Here is a 21,999-nt window from a genome sequence, read left to right as displayed (position 1 = left end):
TAAATTTGCCATTCCGTTAGCATCCATTAGTTCTTCCGCAAACCATGAGCGCATTACGTATGACGTCACGGGTCCTCCTCTGCGTATACGGGACATTTATCTCATTCAAACAGGAGCCGCAGATACTGTAAGTCACAGAAGTTCGCTTACAAGTCACATTCAGTCGGAAATGTGAACCACTTCACAGAAACATCGGATTTCCCCCCAAAATTTTAAATTGGGCATTAAGCTCTGCAGTGTGAACCAAGCCTTAGACACGAGCGAATAAACACTTCTTTTTTCATCTTTTGGTGGTTAGGGTTGGCGTTTGGACTATTTGACATACTCTTTTCTTACTTTCACCATTTTCAGGCTACTCTTACAGAAAACTGTGTGGATGTGCATGAAATCACTCTACTACCCCTATCCATCCCTGCTTCCTATGGTGTTGCACACCTCTGATAAAAGTAAGATAAAAGCAGAAAGGCACAGTGGGAAGAAAATATTAAGGATCTTTGAACTCAGTTGGGCATTATTAACACAAACCCAATTAAAAAAAAAATCACCTTTAACGACGCACCGCGCCTTTAAATTTACATATCAGATAAGATATGTAGTCTGGAATTTACTGCAAATAAAAACACTACCAAAATTTATTCTGGTGGAAGTATTGGTGTTTTTTTTTCTGTTTTTCTATATACCGAAACTCAAAGAAAAATAAATAAAGTCGGGCTCAAACTATCCGAAACAAATTCCATGTTTGCTCAAAATTGATTTTGGGAGAAATATTCGCGTTTTTTATTTTTATTTTGTTGTTCTATATGACAGTGACAAAACACATACGCTACCCTACTCACGAACAAGACGTCCAGACGATCGTTCGTAAATTGAATTTGTTCTGAAGTTGCTTCAGTGCTATATTTTGTATGTTTATGGTTTATATAAGTATGTGTAAGGCTTGTAAAAGTAACCTGTATTGTTTATAATGAAAAATAAACATTTCATAAAATAATATCCTCTACAATGAAAAAACAAGTTAAGTTTAACTTACTTTTGGAAGACGTGCTTCAAGAGTTAGGCTACTTCCTCCACCATGGTAGAAAGTGGCCAAAAAAATGCGATCCAACCATTTTCTCAACCGCATCAAGCTTTCTTATTCCACTTTCATTTCAAAAGAAATGGTTCTCCTCTTCTTTACATTTCACACCAACCATATTGAATGGATGCACGAGATGTTAAACAATAAGAACGTCAAAGTTCTTAGCACTCTAGAGATACAGTACACATAGTATGTTTACACACGAACTAGGAAGTGGAAGCCGGATTTCTTCTTCAGGGTGGCTACTCAAAGCGCCACCACATGCCGGTAGCGGCAGAAAAAAGCACTACAGTAATGTCCTGAGTAAAGGTGCACAATACAAAATCTAACTTATAGCAATGTCTGGATATATTTATAAATCCCCCCAAAAATATTTACACGAACCGTTATTTGTAACTCGAATGTTCGTAAGTAGGGGAGCGTCTGTACGGATGAAATAAATATAGTTGGCCTCCAACGGCGCCGGATCCCAAATCTTTCTACGCGAGATGTATTCCTACAGTAGATAAAACATATTCCATGTTTGCCCAGGTGGCCTGGCGCCAGTCTCTGTCATGGATAAATCATGTGTGTGCAGGAGCTCACAAATGATGTTGGGTGTGTCCTGCAGGGATTAGATGAAGGATTTCTCCTGTACTACAGGTTACAACCTCGCTGCCAGTTTTCGTGTGCGGGTGTGTTCTGAACGACAACAATAGGATTAGCTGGATTACAGCAATGCAGCCCTTTTTACAGGATGACTGTACCGAAAACATGCTTCCTTCTTTTTAAACCTTATTTCAGTGGATGTAAGCACAAGCCTTTGCTGCAGGGAGCAATTATAACACTGAGGTGTGGTACCTTTGTGGCTTTTTGTTTTTATCACGCTTCTTTTATCACCTCATCGCCACTGTTTGAGGAGTAAAAGTTGCTGCAATTGGTCAATGCTATTTAAGGAAGAAGTATGTCTGTTTTTTTTTCTTTTTTGCATGCTACATTGTAAACGTTCCATTCATGCAAAAAGATTATATAAAAGGTAGATGTCCTTTTAGAATAGCATGGATGAAAAAAATAAACAAATAAATGAATACATAAAGAAACAAAGTAATAAATTAATAAAGAATGTATGTATTTATTAATGTATTTATGGATCTATTTATGTATTTATTTGTATATTTATTTATGTATTTATTTTCTTATTTATTTGTTTGTTTATTTATTTATTTATTTAACAAATTAACAAATGTTCCATTGGCAAATACTATTTATTTTGCTTATTTAATCTTCTCTTATTTCTATAATATTAGAAATACTAGAAAACCTTATTTTCTAAATATGGCAAAATGAAAAAAATATATAATTAGCTTGCATTCTATGTTGTTAGTCAGCAGATACATTTTCAGATATTCATTGTTTTTCCAAGTTTTCCTACTATTGATTTGGATTCGTATAGCAATCATTTGAAGTATTATTGTCTTATTCTTCTAAAAAAAATAATAAGACCTTTTAAAACAAAAGGGAAAATGAGAAAAAATGAGACCAAAAATGTAATTCTTGATTATTATTTTTCACTTGCTTACTTTAAAAGTTTAGGGGGAAATTTTACTTTACATTTATTTGAACAATTATGTATTACTTTCCTATTTTACCAAACATAATTTCTGAAATATGTTTTAAATTATTGTTAAATAAGAAAAAAGGTAACAAAATAATATAACAGACAAAGAGAAATACAATTAAAAATCTTATTCAAGTCGTTGGGCTGATATTTTTTGCAGATTTTAAATGTTTTTTTTTAAACATATTATTATTTTACTTTTTTTTAAGAGTTATTTTGCACAAACGTATGAACAATTTAAGTATTATTTATATGTTACTTTAACAAAGATACTGACTGAAATAATTTTAAATGAATTGTAAAATAAAAAATAGTTTTAAAAAAATCCAGTAAGATGAAAAAATCGTATTTGTTCTCATATCAGATTTTCTAGATCATTATGATGATTTCAAATAGTTTTTGCATATTTTTATTTGTATTTATTTTTTGCATTACTTATAACTAATGTATTTTTTAAGGATTATGTTCTTAATAAAGCATTTCTAAATACATTTGAGAATAATGATAGAAAATATAAATCAAAAAAATATCTGCTCATTATTTTACCACAATTTCAAACTAGACTGGTCCTTGCCATAGTGCCAATTATAGCTGCTAAGTTAATATACTGACAAAAAAACAAAACTATCAGTCGACTTTTTGTAAGGTAAGGTGCTTTTAACGACTTATTTAAAAAACAAGAACTTCAAGCTTGTAAATAAAGAAAACAATTGAAAAGCCTTTCCGCTCCTTTTTTTGTTTGAAGCAGTATTTAATCAATAACCATTTTATTCAACGAAAATTTGACAACAGAATGTCATATTGTTTCGCGCTGAGGACAAAGAAGTGTGCCGATCATTCATTGTGAGGAATGCAATTTAGTATGGGTGATTCGTTGTTTCTTATTTTCCAGTTTGTTTCATGGCTATTGAAGTTTGTCGTTTCTTGACGTTTATCTCCGTCAACGGCACCGATAGGTCTCATTTTTTCACTCTGTGAATATGTTTGTGGATCTCTCCAGATCAGCTTGGAAGAAATGCTATCGAGGGTGCGTGATTCCCAACCCCGAGTCATCAAATTTGCCCGCAAACATCAGAGAAGCTTCAACGGTAACAGCCTGAGGAGGCAGAAGAGAGATTGGGTCATCCCGCCCATCAACGTCCCCGAGAATTCTCGAGGACCCTTCCCTCACATGCTCGTCCGGGTGAGTGTACTTCTACATTAGGTCTAAAACAGCTTTGGCAAACATGCGACCCGCCGTAAATTTCTGAGTATTCTAAAAAAGGAAGTAAGTCTCTTCATGATTTCTATCAAAAGTTATGATGTTTTGGATAAATGTAAACCAAATGAACCCACTAGAGGGCAGTAAAGGATATAATTTCAGTTTTATTAGGCCCGGCCTGATATTTTGATCTTTAGTCTTATTTTATTGCGCATGCACTGCTCACAAAAGTATGGAACTTTGTGTCGTAAAATTGTGTCAAACTCTGACCAGGGCTGGGGTCCTCTCAATGTTGGTGTCTCGCAAGTTGCATTGGTGCCTGGGTCAGTCAGGATCTGTCTTCAGTCCCATCCTTCAGCCCTGTCGTGTCTTGGGCCAGTCCCATGGGATACCTGTGCAGTCCGGCCCCCCCTTGAAAACCAAACCTCTGCCGCCGGCAGGGTTGGGTAGAGTTACTTTAACTTGATTACTTTCAATTACTTTTGGATTACTCCAATACCAAATATGCTAATAAAAGACAAAAGAAACTAAATATGAATAAAATGATGACTCACAACACGTGGTAAGCTTTCTCTCCTGGCTTTGATCTCTTTGATCTCCGGCAAAACTAACATAAAATGCGACAGAAACAAAATGAAAATAAATCCAAACAGCTTGCCAACATCATTTTTGCCGTTCCATGTATTCCGTTACTCCCCATGCCTGCACAAAATTTAGTAATTATATAATTTAATTTTAAGTAATTGAAAGTAATCAAGTTAAAGTAACCCTACCCAACCCTGGCTGCCGGGTATACTATAGCTTCCCCGCTCTTCCCTTTCTAAAGCCCCCGCCATCGCGGCTGAGTAGCTGGGGTCCGTCACGACTTGGCCGTCCTCCTGTATGCCAGAAAAAGTGCCAGATTGGTCTTACCTTGGACCTGGTCTTGAAAAGGTCCTAAAAAGTCAGTCAAAATTAAATGGAAAAACCTTGGGGGAACCCTGGTTAGGCTACTGAAGTAGGGTGAATGATAAAGTATAATACTGAAAATGGTAATTGGTCTGCATTTAAATAATAATAAGGGTTGGGTAGGGTTACTTTAACTTGATTATTTTCACTTACTTTTGGATTACTCCAATACCAAATATGCTAATAAATGACAAGAGAAACTAAATATGAATAAAATTATGACACGTGGTAAGCTTTCTCTCCTGGCTTTGATCTCCGGCAAAACTACCATAAAATGCGACAGAAACAAAATGAAAAGAAATCCAAACAGCTTGCCAACATCATTTTTGCCGTTCCATGTATTCCGTTACTCCCCAAGCCTGCACAAAATGTAGTAATTTTATTCATATTTGGTTTCCTTTGTCTTTTATTAGCATATTTGATATTGGAGTAATCCAAAAGTAATTGAAAGTAATCAAGTTAAAGTAACCCTACCCAACCCTGACAATAAGTCACCAGTCACTGAGGACTTCTAGATCGCTTTACAATACACTTCACACTTTACCCATTCACAAACACGCACATACACAGATAGTGGAGTCAGCCATACAAGGCGCCTACCTGCATATTGGGGGCATTAAGGGTTGAGTGTCTTGCCCAAGAACACTTCGATATAAAACTCAGAGGAGCTTGTAATCGAACTTGCGACCCCTTTTGTCCTAAGACGACCGCTTCTTTACAATAGTTTTTTTTTTTTTGTTAAATAAAAGAAAAATAACACATTTTACATGTTGGCACTCCGGGACAATGCTTCTGAAAACGCATTAATACGTTGTGGCATTGAATGATGAATACCTGTGGGCCTGGGTGGATATTTGGAGGCCCGATCTTACCTCTTTTCCTGCCTTTCCGGTGCGTAATATTAATCACACAATAAAAACGGCAAAGCAGTGATTAACTGACACCATTAAAACCTACATAAAACTATTTTAATGATTCAATAACGAATGACCCCAACAAATCTAGATGTATACGGCAACATGACAATTTACTTTAGCCAAAAAGGATTCTTTATGACGCATCATTTCATCAACAGCTCTATCAAACCTTCCATAAAATGCTCTTGACGGCCACTAAATGGACGTAAAAATAGCCCGCCTAAAATAGAAGCTGGCGATATTTAACGCTTGAGACGAGAAAGGGAATTACGGACTCGCCATTCTCTCTCTGGGGTATTGGGGTTTCTTCCCTGGCATTTCGTTCCGCGAGCGTTTTGTCGGAACGAGCGTCGCGGAGCTTTAGCGTCAAATCTGCCCCGGTGCCAACACGCTCGGGAAAGGCGATTTCTGTAATACGCCGATGTAAGCCTCGCCGTACAAACGGGCGTGAGGGATTTTGCGTGGACGTTGCTGTGTACGTGCCGGAAATGCCAGCAGAAAAGCCGAAAGTGTGTGCGGATGACTGATAAGAGGCGGCCAATGAAGAGAGTCTACAGCCTTAGCTTGAACGGTGCCATTAGCTAGCTGCAATGTATACAAGTCGCAGTCGGTCACAGGAACTTCCCCGATGTAAAGGAAATCGGAATCAGAATCACCTCTAATATCATAGTGTTTCTACGACAAAATTTGGGTGGCACTCTAGTTGGCAAAATATATGGTATTTAAAAAGAATAAATTAAAAAACACAAAGGATTCTCTACTATAAAGTATTCACATCTAGAATAAAAACCAACACAACCGGCGTATTGCACTTTAAACCAGGATATTGCACTTTGAACTGGGATGTTGCACTATTTAACCCATCACAAGGGGCAGATTTTTAAGCGTATTGGATAGATAGATAGATAGATAGATAGATAGATAGATAGATAGATAGATAGATAGATAGATAGATAGATAGATAGATAGATAGATAGATAGATAGATAGATAGATAGATAGATAGATAGATAGATAGATAGATAGATAGATAGATAGATAGATAGATAGATAGATAGATAGATAGATAGATAGATAGATAGATAGATAGATAGATAGATAGATATGTGTGCCTGTCCCACCAAAGATCCACATTCACGCTGGACTGGATGATGAGTTTTTTTTTTTTTTTTTTTTTACAGTTTCTGCAGATGAAATGAGTCACAATGTTAGCTTTTCTGTTGGCTTTGATCTCTTTGATCTCATTAGCTGTTCTCTCTGTAGACTGCCAACAAACCCCTCCTCCCGGTCACATGTCAGAAGCCAAAACCAAACCCCACCCCATACCAGCAGATGGCACTGTTAGACTCATTATTGCAGGACATTTACCAAAAACTATACACATATTTCAGCAGGAATTTCAATAAAACAAAAGTTATTATTACACCTGTTACAGATAGATAGATAGATAGATAGATAGATAGATACTTCCAGCAGTATCCTTGTGTTGAAAATAAAACAATAATAAAGTAAAAGGAATATAATACATGAATACCCATCGTAACATGTTGATATAGAGTATTTAGAACATAAAATACACACTGTAATAAAAATAGGGTAATATGCAATGTGGAGGTGTGGCTTAATGTGGGCTTTTACTCCCCCGGGTGGAGTTAAAGAGCCTCATGGCATGAGGAAGAAATGATCTCTTCAGTCTGTCCGTGGAACAAGACTGTGACAGCAGTCTGTCGCTGAAGCTGCTCTTCCGTTTGGAGATGATGCTGTGTAGTGGATGTGATGAATAATAATAATAATAATTTCCTTGTATTGTCATTCTGTGTAACAATGTACACAGAACGAAATGTCGATTGCACCTGACCCGTTGTAGCGAGCCGATGCAGCCGCAGCCAACAGAGGGCGCCGCCGACCACTTTTTAAGTCTTAGGAATGACTCGGCCGGGGCGCGAACCACCGACCTCCCAGTCTCAAAGCGGGCGCCTTACCATCTAGGCTACTGAGCTGGTAATTGTCCATGATTGACCGCAGCTTTTTCAGTGCCCGCCTCTCAGCTACTGTTGTTAGGTATCATTTGCAAGATGTTTATCATATTCAAATTTTTAAAAAGTGGGTTTACATTTTTCATTTTGTCTTGTGGATTAGAAATTTTGCTAAACATAAATTGTTTTGCACTTTTTTCGTTTTTAATTAGTATAAGTCCAAATGTAATAAGGTTGAAGGAAAAAAGTATCCTATATATTGGCAAGTGTTTTGCATAGATTTGTATGTATTTTTATATTGTTAGTTATTTAACAAACACAAGTGTTTTTTGTTTAATATTAGATATGATTTATTAATTGTGCACTAATTGTATATGCGTCTTAAATTATTTAAATAAACTGGAGGAAATTAAAAAAATGCGAATTTCAAAAATCCAAGTCATCAATTGCTGTATTTTTCACACTGGTGGAGTCGTTAATGGGCTTTTCTATACCTATGTCTTTCTTTCTGTCTCTTTCACTTGCTTTCATTATTTCTTCTCTATTTTTCTATTATTCTCTTCCTCTCTCTTTCTCATTCCTTTGTCCCCTCCCTCTCTTCCCCTCTTTCTCTCTCCCTTTCTTTTTCTTTCTCTCCCTATATTTCTCTCTCTTTCGCTATATCTTTCTCTCATTCGCTTTCTTCATCTTTCTCTTTCTTTATCTCTCTCTCTCTCTCACACACACTCTCTTTTGTTCTCTAGCTTTTTCTTTCTGTCTCTCTCTCTTGCACTCTCTCTTTTTTTCTTTCATCTACTAGTCCGGGCCCCATGAGAATGTTTTTTTTCCACCATGTGGCCCCCGAGCTAAAATGAGTTTGACATCCCCTGGTGTATTGCCTCTTTTCCCATGTCAGCCGAGAGAGATTCAGGCTTATGCGATAACACAAAAGATAATTGGTACAGATGATCTACGGCTGGACGGCGAGATGGATGATTTTAATGGAGAAGTGCATCATGGGAGAAACAGTATCCTCGGAATAAATCCCCGATGTCGTAGCTCCCGGTGACAAATGAGATCACCGCGTAAGCACATTCCGCAACTCCCACTGAAACTCCACATATTATTTTGACTTGGTTTTTCTTAATGTATGCCAATTTTTCTATTGTCTGTTCCGTACTTTAGTGTAACTAATGGGGAACAACTGATAGGCGAAATCGTCTAAGCCCGAAAACTAGCGTCTTCTTTGCGGAAAGCTAGCATCATTTTCTTCTACACTTAAAAGCCAGCTTCTTCTCACACATAAAACTAGTGCTGTCTTCTTCTATGTCAACACGTTTGCGCAGTCTTCTTCTATCTCCAAAAAATTGCATTGTTTACCTTTGTGTGAAAAGCTAGCCTAATATTGCTGATTTGGATTTATTTTTCCTATTTTTCTTTTTAATTATTTTTACATCACTAGTAATTATTTTAACTATTAACAATCAAAAGTCGGCAGCACGGCGGCGCAGTGGTTTGCGCTTGCGTGGGTTTCCTCCGGGCACTCCGGTTTCCTCCCAGGTTCCAAAAACATGCATTTCAGGTGAATTGGCTGGTCCAAATTGTCCCTAGGTGTGAATGAGCGAATGAGTTGTCTGTCCCTGTGTGCCCTGCGATTGGCTGGCAACCAGTTCAGGGTGTCCCCTGCCCACTGCCTGGAGATGGCTGGGATGGACTCCAGCACCCCCGCGACCCTAATGAGGATAAGCGGTACGGTTAATGAGATGAGATGAGACAATCAAAAGTGCCCGGCGTTGCAGTGGCCAATAGAAGATAGGATTCGGATGCTTGGAGTGATCAATAGACGGGAGCTGCAATACCCAAAATTTAAGGTTTTTCACTCACCTGAATATGACAAACCTAGTCCAATAAATAAAAGGCAGGTTGAGGTTTAGACATTTTGTTGGGTTTGTGACTTTAGGGCCTGAGGGCTCGACTTATAAACACAACCACTTTCCAATGACAATCTACGCAGGTGGAACAAGATCCATTGAAAATGTAAATGTGGTTTCTAAAAAAAAAAAAAAAAAAAAGGAAAGAGTTTTAGGTGGTGATAACTGTTACATTACTCTTGGCCTTGTAGGGATAGTGTAGACATGAAGTGGAGAAGACCTTCAAGTAACCCCAGTGAAAGAAAGGTAACACAGATGAGGAGACAGGTAAAAAGAGAGACAGGGGTAAAGAGACAAACAAAAGTCTCCTTCCATAAGCTAAAACGAGGAAGTTTGACGAGGTGTACGAAGAGCTTCACTGCGACCGCAACGAAAGACTGGATTGCTTGATTTGTTGTAAATGATCATTTTTGGGGGGCGCGAGAGGATTTATTCTTCCGAACACGGGTGGTGTGGGGTGGGGGCTGCGTTGTGACAGAAATTGAAAAGCACTGTGCTCTATCCATACTTTTATGATACATTTTATCATTTGTTTCTCTAGGAAAAACATGTGAACAATAATAAAATCAAATCACAAGATTTCCTACTCGCAGACAATATTTTCCATTGAGCCATAAATCAAGAGAGAATAAAAACTGTATAGAAACACAAAAACACAGTGTCCTTTTAAATATGGCCTTGTAACCTCGGAAGAGCTTTCCCTGTTTTTAACCGCAATTCAGTCAGTTGAGTTTTCATGTTGAAGATAAGAGTTTGTTGACATTTTCTTTCAAGGTTAGAACGGGGACAGGACCCAATTTCCATTTCCTCCCGACGCCACTCGACGTCCCAGAATCCTTTCCCTTTATGCTGACTCACCCAGACTAACAAGGTTTCCAGGAATAGTTGCTCTGATTTTCTCTTTTTTTTTTCTCGTGATGAGGACACGCTCCCTCCTCCGTTTCTCCTCCAAAGTATTTGAATAATGTGCCTGTCACCTGAATGGGTTTGTGTAAACTATTATAAAAAACAGGGGCACTTGTTTCATTGCAAGCAATGCACGATGGAGGGAGTAGAAGGGCTACAGAATAATTATGTACGGAAAATGTAAATAGTCATGATGAGTTGAATGAAAAGTATTTTTCTCACGATAAAGCGCACCGAGTCGCAAGGCGCACCCCCAAATAATAGTCATGTGAACTATATTTTTCATATCTAAGGCGCTCCTGACCAATGTTCCCTCTAATTTTCCACGGGTCTGAGCGTTCACACAAAGTCGGTGAGCAGCGCTTGAAACAACAGTGAGCAACCATAATCCCAAGTGTGGCAAGATAATAAGTTATCAAACATGTCCAAAACTTGACATCAAGTTACATTTTGCTGAGTTTCCGGCAATGTAAAATTATTTTTCTCTTTTGAATGAATTGACTCATGTTCTGTTGCAAAGGTTGTACGGCCCTACAAACGTCGTTTGTTCTTAGAATTCTTTCACAAGTTATCCATTTCTTTTTATTTCCTGATATATTTTGTCGCATAATATCAACATTTTTGGGGGCTTATTTAGTCGGTTGTAAGATACAGAACCGTACTTAATCACATTTTTTAGTGGAAGTACAATGTTGGCAACAAGATTCACTTGATATAATTGGAAATTATTTGAAAGCAACACAAACTTTTTCTTCTTTTTTCCGTGTTTTTTTCATCTTTTTTTTAAAATTCCTTTAAAAAAAATCTCATTGTGTTTATTTTTTCCGAGCTGTTACTTTTTTCTTTTTGTTCTCTATTTACGTTTTTCCTACATTTCTTTCTTTTCTTTTCTCCCTTTTTTCTAAATTTGCCCTTCTTTTTTCTCTTTTTTTTCTCAGCTTTTTTACTACTTTTTCATTTTGGTATTTTTTTCTTTTTTGTTCTATTCCCCCCTTTAAGTCATATTTTGCATAATTTTACATAATATTTGGTCATGTTGGGATTAAAGCAAAAACAACCCGAAGAGCCGTTTAGGACCCAAAAGAGCCGGTTCCTTGTAGTGAGCCGAGCTGGAGAAGCCGGTTCCCCGACAAACTCTACCAACTACTCAACTTCGTTCTCCTTCGACTCGACTTCAAAATAGCGCATTAAGGACACAACGTCAGGGGAACCCGTGAATTTTTACCCTCACGCACTGTAACTTTGACTTGAGTCGCTTCTTAATTAGTATTTTTGTGCGCTGGCTAGATTTTCTTGTGCGCTGAGAATGTTCGAGCGGTGCGCAATTGCGCACACGCGCAGTTTAGAGGGAATACTGCTCCTGACTATGGAATGAAAACAACAGTAAGAGCTAAGGTTACATAAAAAAACTAAAAAAAATACATTTAAATGAAAATAATTTCATAGAACATGAATTCACATTATGGTATCTGGTTTCACCACTAAAATTAATTATTTCATTTATAAATGGTTACTGTTTTGTCTTCACATGAAAGTATCCCCTTTTCTGCCAGTTAGATAGCTAGTGAACAAGGTGCAAAGACAAATAAGGATTTGATCATTCGACAGTCGGAATCCGAGCTACTCTCTAAGTTCTGGGTTTTTCCTTTATTTTTCTTTCTAGCAACACGTTCACCTGAAGTCGGTGCTCAGACACCCCTCGATATGTTTCTCAAAGGCAGAACAGTGACCTCACACTGGAACAAATGATTGTAAACCAAATATTAATTATATATGTGTGTTTAAAAATACTCAAATCATCGGCCCATCCACACCCAACCTCTCAAACTTAAATAACAGGTCCATCATCCGAATGGAAAACACAATGGTCAAGGCTATCACTTACCCAATACAGCTCTACTCCATCCCACCTTTACCGGGGCACAGATACTGGAAAAGCCTGATCCCCGCTGCCAGGGCTCGCTGACCCATTTAATTACCCTGCCCTCATTGTCTTATTGTCATCCTGTTTTTAAAATGTTGTTTTCCCCATTGTAGAAGAGAAATTTCTTAAGGGGACCAATAAATTAAATCTTATACACAAATACAAAACACAAGCTATTGGGTGAAAAAATGTTGAATAATTGACAGAGCCCTGAAAAGAAAAAATACTATTGTTGCGTTTTGTTTCTTAAATGAACCCCTTTCATGATTGGTTTGAGGCTATCAAGCATGTATGTACAATTACCATGTTAACCACAAGAGGGCACTTGAAGACCACTCTATATGTTTCTCAGCAGCAGAACAGTAACAGTGTGGATTTACTTTTACAGGGGATACAATGGCACCAACTGGTGGTTTTGTGTGGAATTGTTTAATTAAAAAAATGTACCCAGGCTCAAAAAAGGTTAAGAAAGGATGAGAAACAGTGCTCTAAGGTGAAGAGCCATGCTAACCTAGCTTTTACCTGATGGGAGACATTTGGGGGACAACGCTGCTGCTTATATTTCATGTTTTCTTCCAAAAATAACACCTTAAGAAGGGAGGTTTGCCAAGTTTTTACCAAGTAGACATTTTGTCAAAAGTGTGAATCCTTTTGCTTATGAGTTTTTGTTAGCTTCTAACTGGATTTCAAGCTAATGTCTACATGCTAACACTACAGAGATGACCTACTACAGTTGAGATGTTTTGATTTCTAACACATCCTTTGTGTGTGTCCCAGAAGTCGATCACGTGAAACTTGTTTGTCGGCTTAAACTGCGCCGACGACCGCAAAATCTTCCTCGATTCACACCTACTCCAGTTTTCTTGTCACTATTCACTTTCGTACCCATTTAAGGCAAAAGTTCACCCAAATTATAAACTTAAAAAGGCGGAGAGCGAGATTGAGCAGTGTAGCAGTGGCCAGCTATATGTTTTTCACTATAAACAGCAACTTTACTCAAAGTACGATAAAATTGCTTTTGATATTTGGATTTTAGATATCTCGAGTTTTTCTTGTCTGACTGGATATTTTAAGCATAGAAATGTTTCTTTTGTTGTTTCGTGGGAATTGAATAAATGAATCAGTTAAAATGAGCATATAATAATATGCCTTTGAGATATTAACTAATTCATTTTGTACCTTTTTGACTAATTCAGTGCAAAACTTATATATCCATATTTAAACTTAACTTATATATCTATCACTCTTTTTTATGTTTTATTTTCCATGTCTTATTTTCAGTTTGTTTCATGTTTTTGACATCATTATGTCCCCAAAATTTTCATTTTGGTGCATTCCCAATAAACCTGTATGGCAACAGTAGATAGGTGTGAAGATTTTAATGTTTTTAGTTATTTTATGTATTAGTCATGTAGCAATATACGGGTTCGCGCATTGGGTGTCTTCATCCAAATTTAACAAACTATTTGACAACAAAAAAAAACACAGTGTGAGAACTTAACTCCTCCCCCATGCGGTAACGAGTGATTCTCAAAAGAACAAATCGAATGGAGCATTTCAAAATAAAGGTTTTTAGGAAATGGAAAATCAAACAGGCAAATGCTGCCTGGAGTCTGAGCAAGGTCCGTTTTATCGGCTGCTTTAATTAGTTTTTTGTTTGTATTGACAGAACTGCATGAATACTCCCAATCGATTCGTCTTTTTACGGGCATGGACGAATACAAACACGACGCAACATTTGTTAGTAAAGGTATCTCACTAGAAATTTGATGATTTTTTATGTGTTTATTATTATTATTATTATTTTTTTTTTATTTATTTATTTTTCAAAACATTGGGTGTTCAATGGGTGGTTGTCAGGCAACATAAAGGCCTTTTAATCAGAAAAAAGAACCTGTTGTAATGTAATGTATGCTCTTCTTTCACTCTAAAAGCAGTGACAGTATATACTTGGCAGATTTACAACTATGAAATACAATACTGAAATCAGGGGGCACAGCTTAAACGCGCATAAAACAAATGAGTGCAAATGGGCCAATATGTTCTTCTGGTTCAGGCTATTACTGCTGTCGTGATTGTGTTTGAGAGGTGACCTAATCTCATTTTATTGTGATTTAGTTTGGGTTTTTTTGCCTTCTTAACAATGACAACGGGTTAAAAAAAGTTAATGATGAGGCGAAGGAAAAGTGGGAAACAGTGACAAAAATGATCGTGTGGATGAAGGAAGTTATTATGAAATATAAAAATACTATGCTAGTGTCTTCTATTAAAGTGCTGCTTAAAAGTACAGTAAAAGGTCTAAAATTGTTTTGTTTTTATTCCCAGTATCTTCATTGTATACAGACGCTGCCCTACTTACGAACGAGATTGAATTTGAGTTGAATTTGTCCGTCAGTGCTATATTTTGTATATGCAGTTGTCACTCTCCAAAGAGACCATAAGTGTTGATATAAGTATGTTTAAGGCTTGTATAAGTAACCTGTATTATTTGGTACTAAAACATGAACATTTCATAAAATAATATGCTCTAAAAGATAAATAGAGTTAAGTTTATCTTACTTTTGGAAGATGCGCTTCAAGAGGTCATCCTCCGTGGTAAAAAGTGGCCAAAAAAAGTGTTCCGACCATATTTTCAACCACATCAAGCTTTCTTATTCCTCTTTCATTTCAAAAGAACCGACTCGCCTCTACTTTGCAGTTTACAACACCATATCAAATGGATGCACGAGATATTAAACAATAAAAATTTCAAAGTTCTAGAGATAGTGTAGATATAGAATGTGAGGTGCGTGTAAATGACGTCAGTAGGGCGACGAATGTCACCAGAGTTGGTGCGAGAGTGTAGGGGAACGCGAGAATTTAGTTTTCGAAAGAGTTTGGTGTGTTTAGAATAAACGGTTGCTGGACAGTTGTCACTCTCCAAAGAGACCGTAAGTGTTTCTGGATATCTTGAATATTTTTTGACATCCAGAAAAATGTTTTCGTATCTACCGTTTTTCGTAAGTTGAATGGTAGGCGAGCGTCTGTACACATATAAATAATTATCCTTGTTAAGGTACACGTTTTATTTTAGGTTCCTAGATAGATAGATAGATAGATAGATAGATAGATAGATAGATAGATAGATAGATAGATAGATAGATAGATAGATAGATAGATAGATAGATAGATAGATAGATAGATAGATAGATAGATAGATAGATACTTTATTCATCCCCGAAGGGAAATTCACATTTCCAGCAGCATCCCTGAGCTGAGAACAATACAATAATAAAACAAAAAGAATACAATATACAATTACCCAGTGTGACGTGCAAATGCCCACTGTAGCGTGTTATATAGAATAACTAAATAGTGCTACACAGAATACATATTGCAATAAGATTCGGTAATATGCAATGTAGGTGGTGTGGTTTACTGTGGGCTTTTACTCTGCCGGGTAGAGTTAAAGAGCCTCATGGCATGAGGAAGAAAAGATATCTTCAGTCTGTCCAAAACTAAATATACTAAACTATATGTTTTAGTATATGGCTATTATAAAGCAGATTTAGGTGGCCGGCATGGATAGCGATTACGAATTAAGCCATAACGAGAGTGGATAGTCCTACAGCATATCGGATTGTACGATCCATATCTTTGACCAAAATTGGGTTATCCTTGGCCACGTCTCTTATGAGGACATTTTTCTTGCAACTAAGTGCTATTGTTCAAAATGTACTTGGTTGTTGTAATTATAACTTGCATGAGCAGAAAATTGATAAACATATTAAGTGCATTTCAATACAAAAAGGATTTTCGTTGAAATTAATTGCCAACGATTTTACTTTCTCCTCATATATTTACGTATTTACTTGTATTCCCATGAACTCATTCTTTTTTTTTATCTTTTTGGGATTCCCGGCTTGGGAAATTCCCTATTACTTACATTTTGAAATACTGGGAGAGCAGATAATCGGAATGGGGGTGTAAGTGAGAGCTGACGCTCATTGTGCCAGCGGCAAGCAAACTCGATTGAATGCTGTTTTTATTGTTCTGGATTAAACTACTGAAAAGAGTGGACCTGATCAAAATGCGCATGCACAACTTTAAAAAAGAAACTAAACTTTGTGTACATATATATTAACTTCCATTTCTTACATTGAGGCTGGCTTTAAAAATAGCCATGCAGCACCTTTGTGAGAAAAAAAGCAACAAAAGGGATCTATCTCTCAAATGGTCAGCGGGGAAATGTCCAGTACAGAACAGTAACACATTGTGCCGTGGTGAAGACACTTGTTTGTGAATTGTTACAGAAACTGTTAATCTCAATCAGCTAGTGTCTAATTAGTTAATATTCATTAAAATGGCATCAACATAAACGAAGACGTCCGACGAAAAAAACATTCTCATTACAAATCTCAATGTAATGTTCTGACTAAAATTCAGAAATAAGAACAATCACAACAGGCTGTACACATGTGGCTAATCTTAAGCTCTCCCATCCCTTGCACACGTTAAAAAGTGATACAGAGGAGACCAAGTATTGCTGCTACTACTACAGTAGTGTTTCAAATGTAAATAAAAAGTATCTGCTTGTCGTCCGGAATTCTCATCGTCAAAATGAAAGGGCCCGCTTTTCTCTTCAATTGCTCTGTTTCTAACCGTGTTTGAGCGTCAACCCTGTGACATTAATAATACATTGAATCATTTTGAATTAAGTTCCAGGCGCTTTAAATAAAGTTCCAGTATCTTTAAATTAAGTTACAAGAGCTTTAAATAAAGTTCTAGATGCTCAGTTTCATTGAACACAAATTGATTTAATTAACTTAATGAAACTTAAATGCACATCTAGTTAAATGTCATTCAATAATTCCCTTTGTTAAGTAAGTAAATAAACAGTCAGTGTACATGAAAATAATTTGAATAATTGATTTTTCAGCAAGACTTCTTGAATCCAACCTGGCTTTCATTCCTTATGCATAAAAGACCAAATATCGAAGCCATTTTTTTGTTCCTATTATTGTGAATCTACGGTTTGAATAGCACAATAGAATAGCATAAAGTCATTTGAACTTAAGACTTCACAGCCCGTTTTGTGACTGAGAAAAACCGCGCATCCTCCATTTCAGATTCAGATTCAGATTCAGATTCAGATCTACTTTATTGTCATTCTAGTACACGTGTATACAGAACGAAATGTCGATGGATCTGACTCCCACAGTTTCCCTCAGTGTCCTTCAGTGTACAGATATAAATAAAGCTGTATTGTGTTATTTACCATAGTGCCGATAGTGCAAGAAGAGACGCTAACCAGATGTGCAAGATGGGCAGTCAGGTTAACAAGTCAGGTACACAGTACCATTATATTGTAAACAATAACACTGTAAGTAATAACACTGTAAGTAACAATAGTGCAGAGATCAAATGTGCAAGGAGTGGCAAGCTATAAAAAAAACTGCCACTAGTGCAAAAGTCAAATTAGCAGCCGTTTAGATTTAAGTTAACTATATGTTAGATTGACCATTTAACAGTCTAATGGCCAGGGGGACTAGACTATTGCGGAGCCTGGTGGTCCTGCACCGCACACTGCAGTACCTCTTCCCAGAGGCTAGCAGAGTGAATAGTCCATGATGGGGGTGAGAGGGGTCCCCGGTAATGTTCTTAGCATGGGATAAGCAGCGCTTCTGGCCAATGTCCTGAATGGAGGGAAGTGTAGTCCCGATTATTTTCTCCGCTGTCCTCGTTACCCTCCTCACACTACCCCAGTCGGTAGCGCTGCAGCCTCCACACCACACAGAGATACAGCTGGTCAGGATACTCTCTATGGTGCCCCTGTAGAATGTGATGAGGGATGGTGGGGGCAGGTGGGCTCTCCTCATCCTCCGCAGGAAGTACAGGCGCTGCTGTGCCCTCTTAACCAGAGATGCAGTGTTCACGGACCAGGTGAGTTTGTTTGTGATGTGCACCCCTAGGAACTTGATACTGCTGACAACCTCCACAGCCTTGTTGTTGATGCAAAGTGGGGCATGGTTGGGCTGGTTTTTCCTAAAGTCGACAATGATCTCTTTAGTCTTGTCAACATTCAGGACCAGGCTGTTGTCCTTGCACCAGCCCACCATCTGCTCCACTTCCTCTCTGTAGGCCAGGTCGTTGTCATCCCTGATGAGGCCCACCACCGTTGTGTCGTCAGCATACTTCACGATGTGGTTTGTGGCGGACCTAGGGGCGCAGTCGTGTGTCATCAAGGTGAACAGCAAGGGGCTTAGGACGCAGCCTTGGGGGGAGCCCGTGCTGAGGTAGATGACATCTGAACTGTTCTGACCTATCCGCACAGATTGGGGTCTGTCACAGAGGAAGTCCAGCAGCCAGTTCAGAAGCATTGTCCCTGAGTGTCAACATTTAAAAATATGGTTTTATTTTTGTTTTTTTTAAATTTATTTCAAAAACAACTCTAAAATCTTTAGTGCTGCTGATCAGTATGTATCAAGCCTTTGGGAATGATTTCGGGATGATAAATAGCCATTAAATGGCAGGAATGGCGTTGATCAGCACATTATTATGAACACAACGACTTTGGTGAGCTATTCCGGGTTTTATATTGTCCCTGTATCTTGTTTCAGACTGAACTCGATGTTTCTGTGATAAGCGGTGCAGATAGTGGATGGAATGGAGTGTCTATTTTTAAATTAAACTCAATTCCAAGTGTTTATTGTCATATGCACAGTAAAGTTGCGAGCGAAAAAGAAAATAGATACTAAGGAATGGTTATCATTTCTTGAATCCCAAGACTTTAACCTTCCGAATGATGGAACGATGCATTTGAGTGACATCTTACGGACACCTTATCCGCACGTGTTCTCGACACGTATTTGCGTCTTTGCAAGCTTTCGGAATGTTAAGGGGGTAATAAGTTGGACTGAACTATCTGACTGTTATGTCCACGTTCCCATTGTAGCGCCTTATAATCCGGTGCGTCTTATGTATGTCAAAAATAGGACCAAAAACTATTTTTCCGGGGTGCGCCCTATAACCTAGTGCGCCTTATAGTGCGGAAAATACGGTACTCTCAATCACTGGAAACAGGAAGCAACACTAGGAAGTGGGGGCTTTGCGATGTGTAGACAAAGACCTGATCAACGCCATTCCTGCCATTTAATGGCTATTTATCATCCCGAAATCATTCCCAAAGGCTTGATACATACTGATCAGCAGCACTAAAGATTTTAGAGTTGTTTTTGAAATAAATTTAAAAAAAACAAAAATAAAACCATATTTTTAAATGTTGACACTCAGGGACAATGCTTCTGAATACATATTTAAACGGTATAGCACTGAATGAGTTAAAGCCCGGTCACACATTTCATTACGCCGTTTGGGTAATGGTCTGATGCAGAGGCAGTGAGGCGCATGCGTGAGCACAACCGGTCATGCTTCAGAAAGCACCTCATCTATTTTTGAAAGCTACAAAAATGTAGAAATTGTCGAACTGTTCTCTCCTTGGGCTAACTCGTCAAAACGGAGACAACGGGGCTGAAAAAATACTCATCAATGGAGCAGAGAGCAATGAAATGGCTGAAAGTAAAAATTTAAGAGACACTGATTTTAAACTCAGACATTGTCAGCCGGTTCAAACGTGTCTTTGAGGTCTTTAGCAGGCAGTGGCATTAAAAGAAACATAAAATGTTTTGCCAGAAATCTTTACTGGATGTCGCTGCATTGTGTAGTGCAACCAAAAATGAGTGCTATAAAGCACAAGGAGGATTACAAACTACAGAGACTCAAAAAGACAGAGCCGCATCTTATTTTTTGGTTGTATTTTCCTTGTTTTATACAATGTTTTAGTTTTTTGGGGTATTCTTAGCAACAAGATGGCTGATTATCATATCAGTTCCATCTAGGTGAGTTTCAAGTTATGTAAAACACAGATTTCCTGACCTACAAATGATTTTAGTAAATGCACGTTTATATGATGGTATTTCGTCTATTATTCAAATCAGTAGTGTTATTTTTGATGCCTGGAGTTTATTTCACCACTAGGAAGCGCTAAAAATGAACAATGTCCCTTTAAATTGCTGTAAAAAAATAACAATAACACCAAAAATATTTACATTTAATTATGTTTTTTATAGACTTGTAAAAACCTAATAAAAAATGTTGCTGCATCATCATAAAATTTTGCTCATTGCAGTGTAATTTTTCCAAATTTTACGATGTATGAATTATTCCTAGTAAACTATGAAAACTTTAGATTTAGTTTTTCCAATCCTATTAAAAATATTTCCTAAAATAAACTGGTTGAATGTTTAAGGATGATTATTTTTTTGTAATTTATCAAACATTTGATTAAATTCACATATAGAAAAAAAATATTATTCACTTAAAATATGAACGATGTAGTTAAAATTTGCTAAATATACCTCAATAATATATATATATATATATATATATATATATATATATATATATATATATATATATATATATATATATATATATATATATATATATATATATATATATATATATATATATATACAGTACACTTAAAACTATAAAATATATAATATATATATAAACAAATTATAAGGATATTTTTTTCAGTGAAATTAAATGAAAAGTGTAACAAATGTACTTTAAAGAAAGAAAAATAAATAAATACATTTTAAGGATTGTTTTTTATTAAATCAGACTAACCCGGGATAAATAAAACAAGATAAAATATACTTAAAATTAGCAAACTATAATTGTATATTTTAAAAACAGTTTACATTAACACTGTAATAAAATATCTTAAAATGAGAAATATATGCTTAAAATGTGAAACATATGAAATATAAATGAAGTCCAAGATCATCAGACGAACCACATAAAAAATAACTAAGACATAGTACACTTAACATTATTTAGATATTCAGCTAATGGGCAAGAATTTATTTTTGTAGCATTCTAACTTTCCATCTAGTTATGATATAATATAATAGTAATAATGATTATAATTTTAACTGTCCTGAATTGTTATTATTGTCATTATTGGTGACTGAATGATATGAGTTTATTACTAGCATTATAGCGATAATAGAGGGGTAAAATTAAATTAATCTGGTCGTATAAAAATAGTGATGGAAGAGGTGACGGTGATGATGATAATGAAGGGACTGTGTATCCACAGAGCCAATGTAGATATGTATATTCAAGTGGTGTTAGTTGTTTGTAAATACACAGCAGAGCTAATTGTGGGACACCATTATTAATGAGGTCCAAGGGCTCATATGTAAAAGCATATGCTTCTTCCTACTCTCTTCCGAACATGTAGGTTAACATTGATTGTGTTTTTTTGTTTGTTTTTTACGATTCGTTTTTGTTTTGTCACGTTCGAAATAAAAGTTTCATTCATTCGTTTATTCGTGATTTTTTTAATTTTTTTTTTCTTGGTATGTCAAAGTGTTGGAATATGAAAACGGTAACACAAAAGGAACAGAAAAACCTCATAAAAAGGAAGGCCGGCGGAAATTCAGCTTTATTCATTTTCGCTTCCGATTTCAATTTCTAATGTTCTGCTTTTTA

The 21,999-nt window shown here is 36.8% G+C and overlaps 1 protein-coding gene across 2 annotated transcripts in view; it reads left to right on the top strand.

Annotated features, from left to right (window-relative positions):
• Positions 1 to 21,999, top strand: part of cdh4 (cadherin 4, type 1, R-cadherin (retinal)) — a 323,086-nt gene that overhangs the window by 212,669 nt on the left and 88,418 nt on the right. For both annotated transcript variants that reach the window (XM_088338690.1, XM_088338689.1), the window contains exon 4: positions 3,676 to 3,858. In XM_088338690.1, coding sequence (XP_088194816.1) covers positions 3,676 to 3,858 — 183 coding nt within the window. The remainder of the gene's footprint in view (positions 1 to 3,675; positions 3,859 to 21,999) is intronic.

The sequence above is a fragment of the Urocampus carinirostris genome, chromosome 6 (assembly GCF_059441175.1).
Source record: "Urocampus carinirostris isolate Australia breed hairy pipefish chromosome 6, RoL_Ucar_1.0, whole genome shotgun sequence".
Lineage (NCBI taxonomy): Eukaryota > Metazoa > Chordata > Actinopteri > Syngnathiformes > Syngnathidae > Urocampus > Urocampus carinirostris.
The sequence above is the reverse complement of the archived record's forward strand: the minus strand, read 5'-3'. Positions and strand labels throughout refer to the sequence as shown.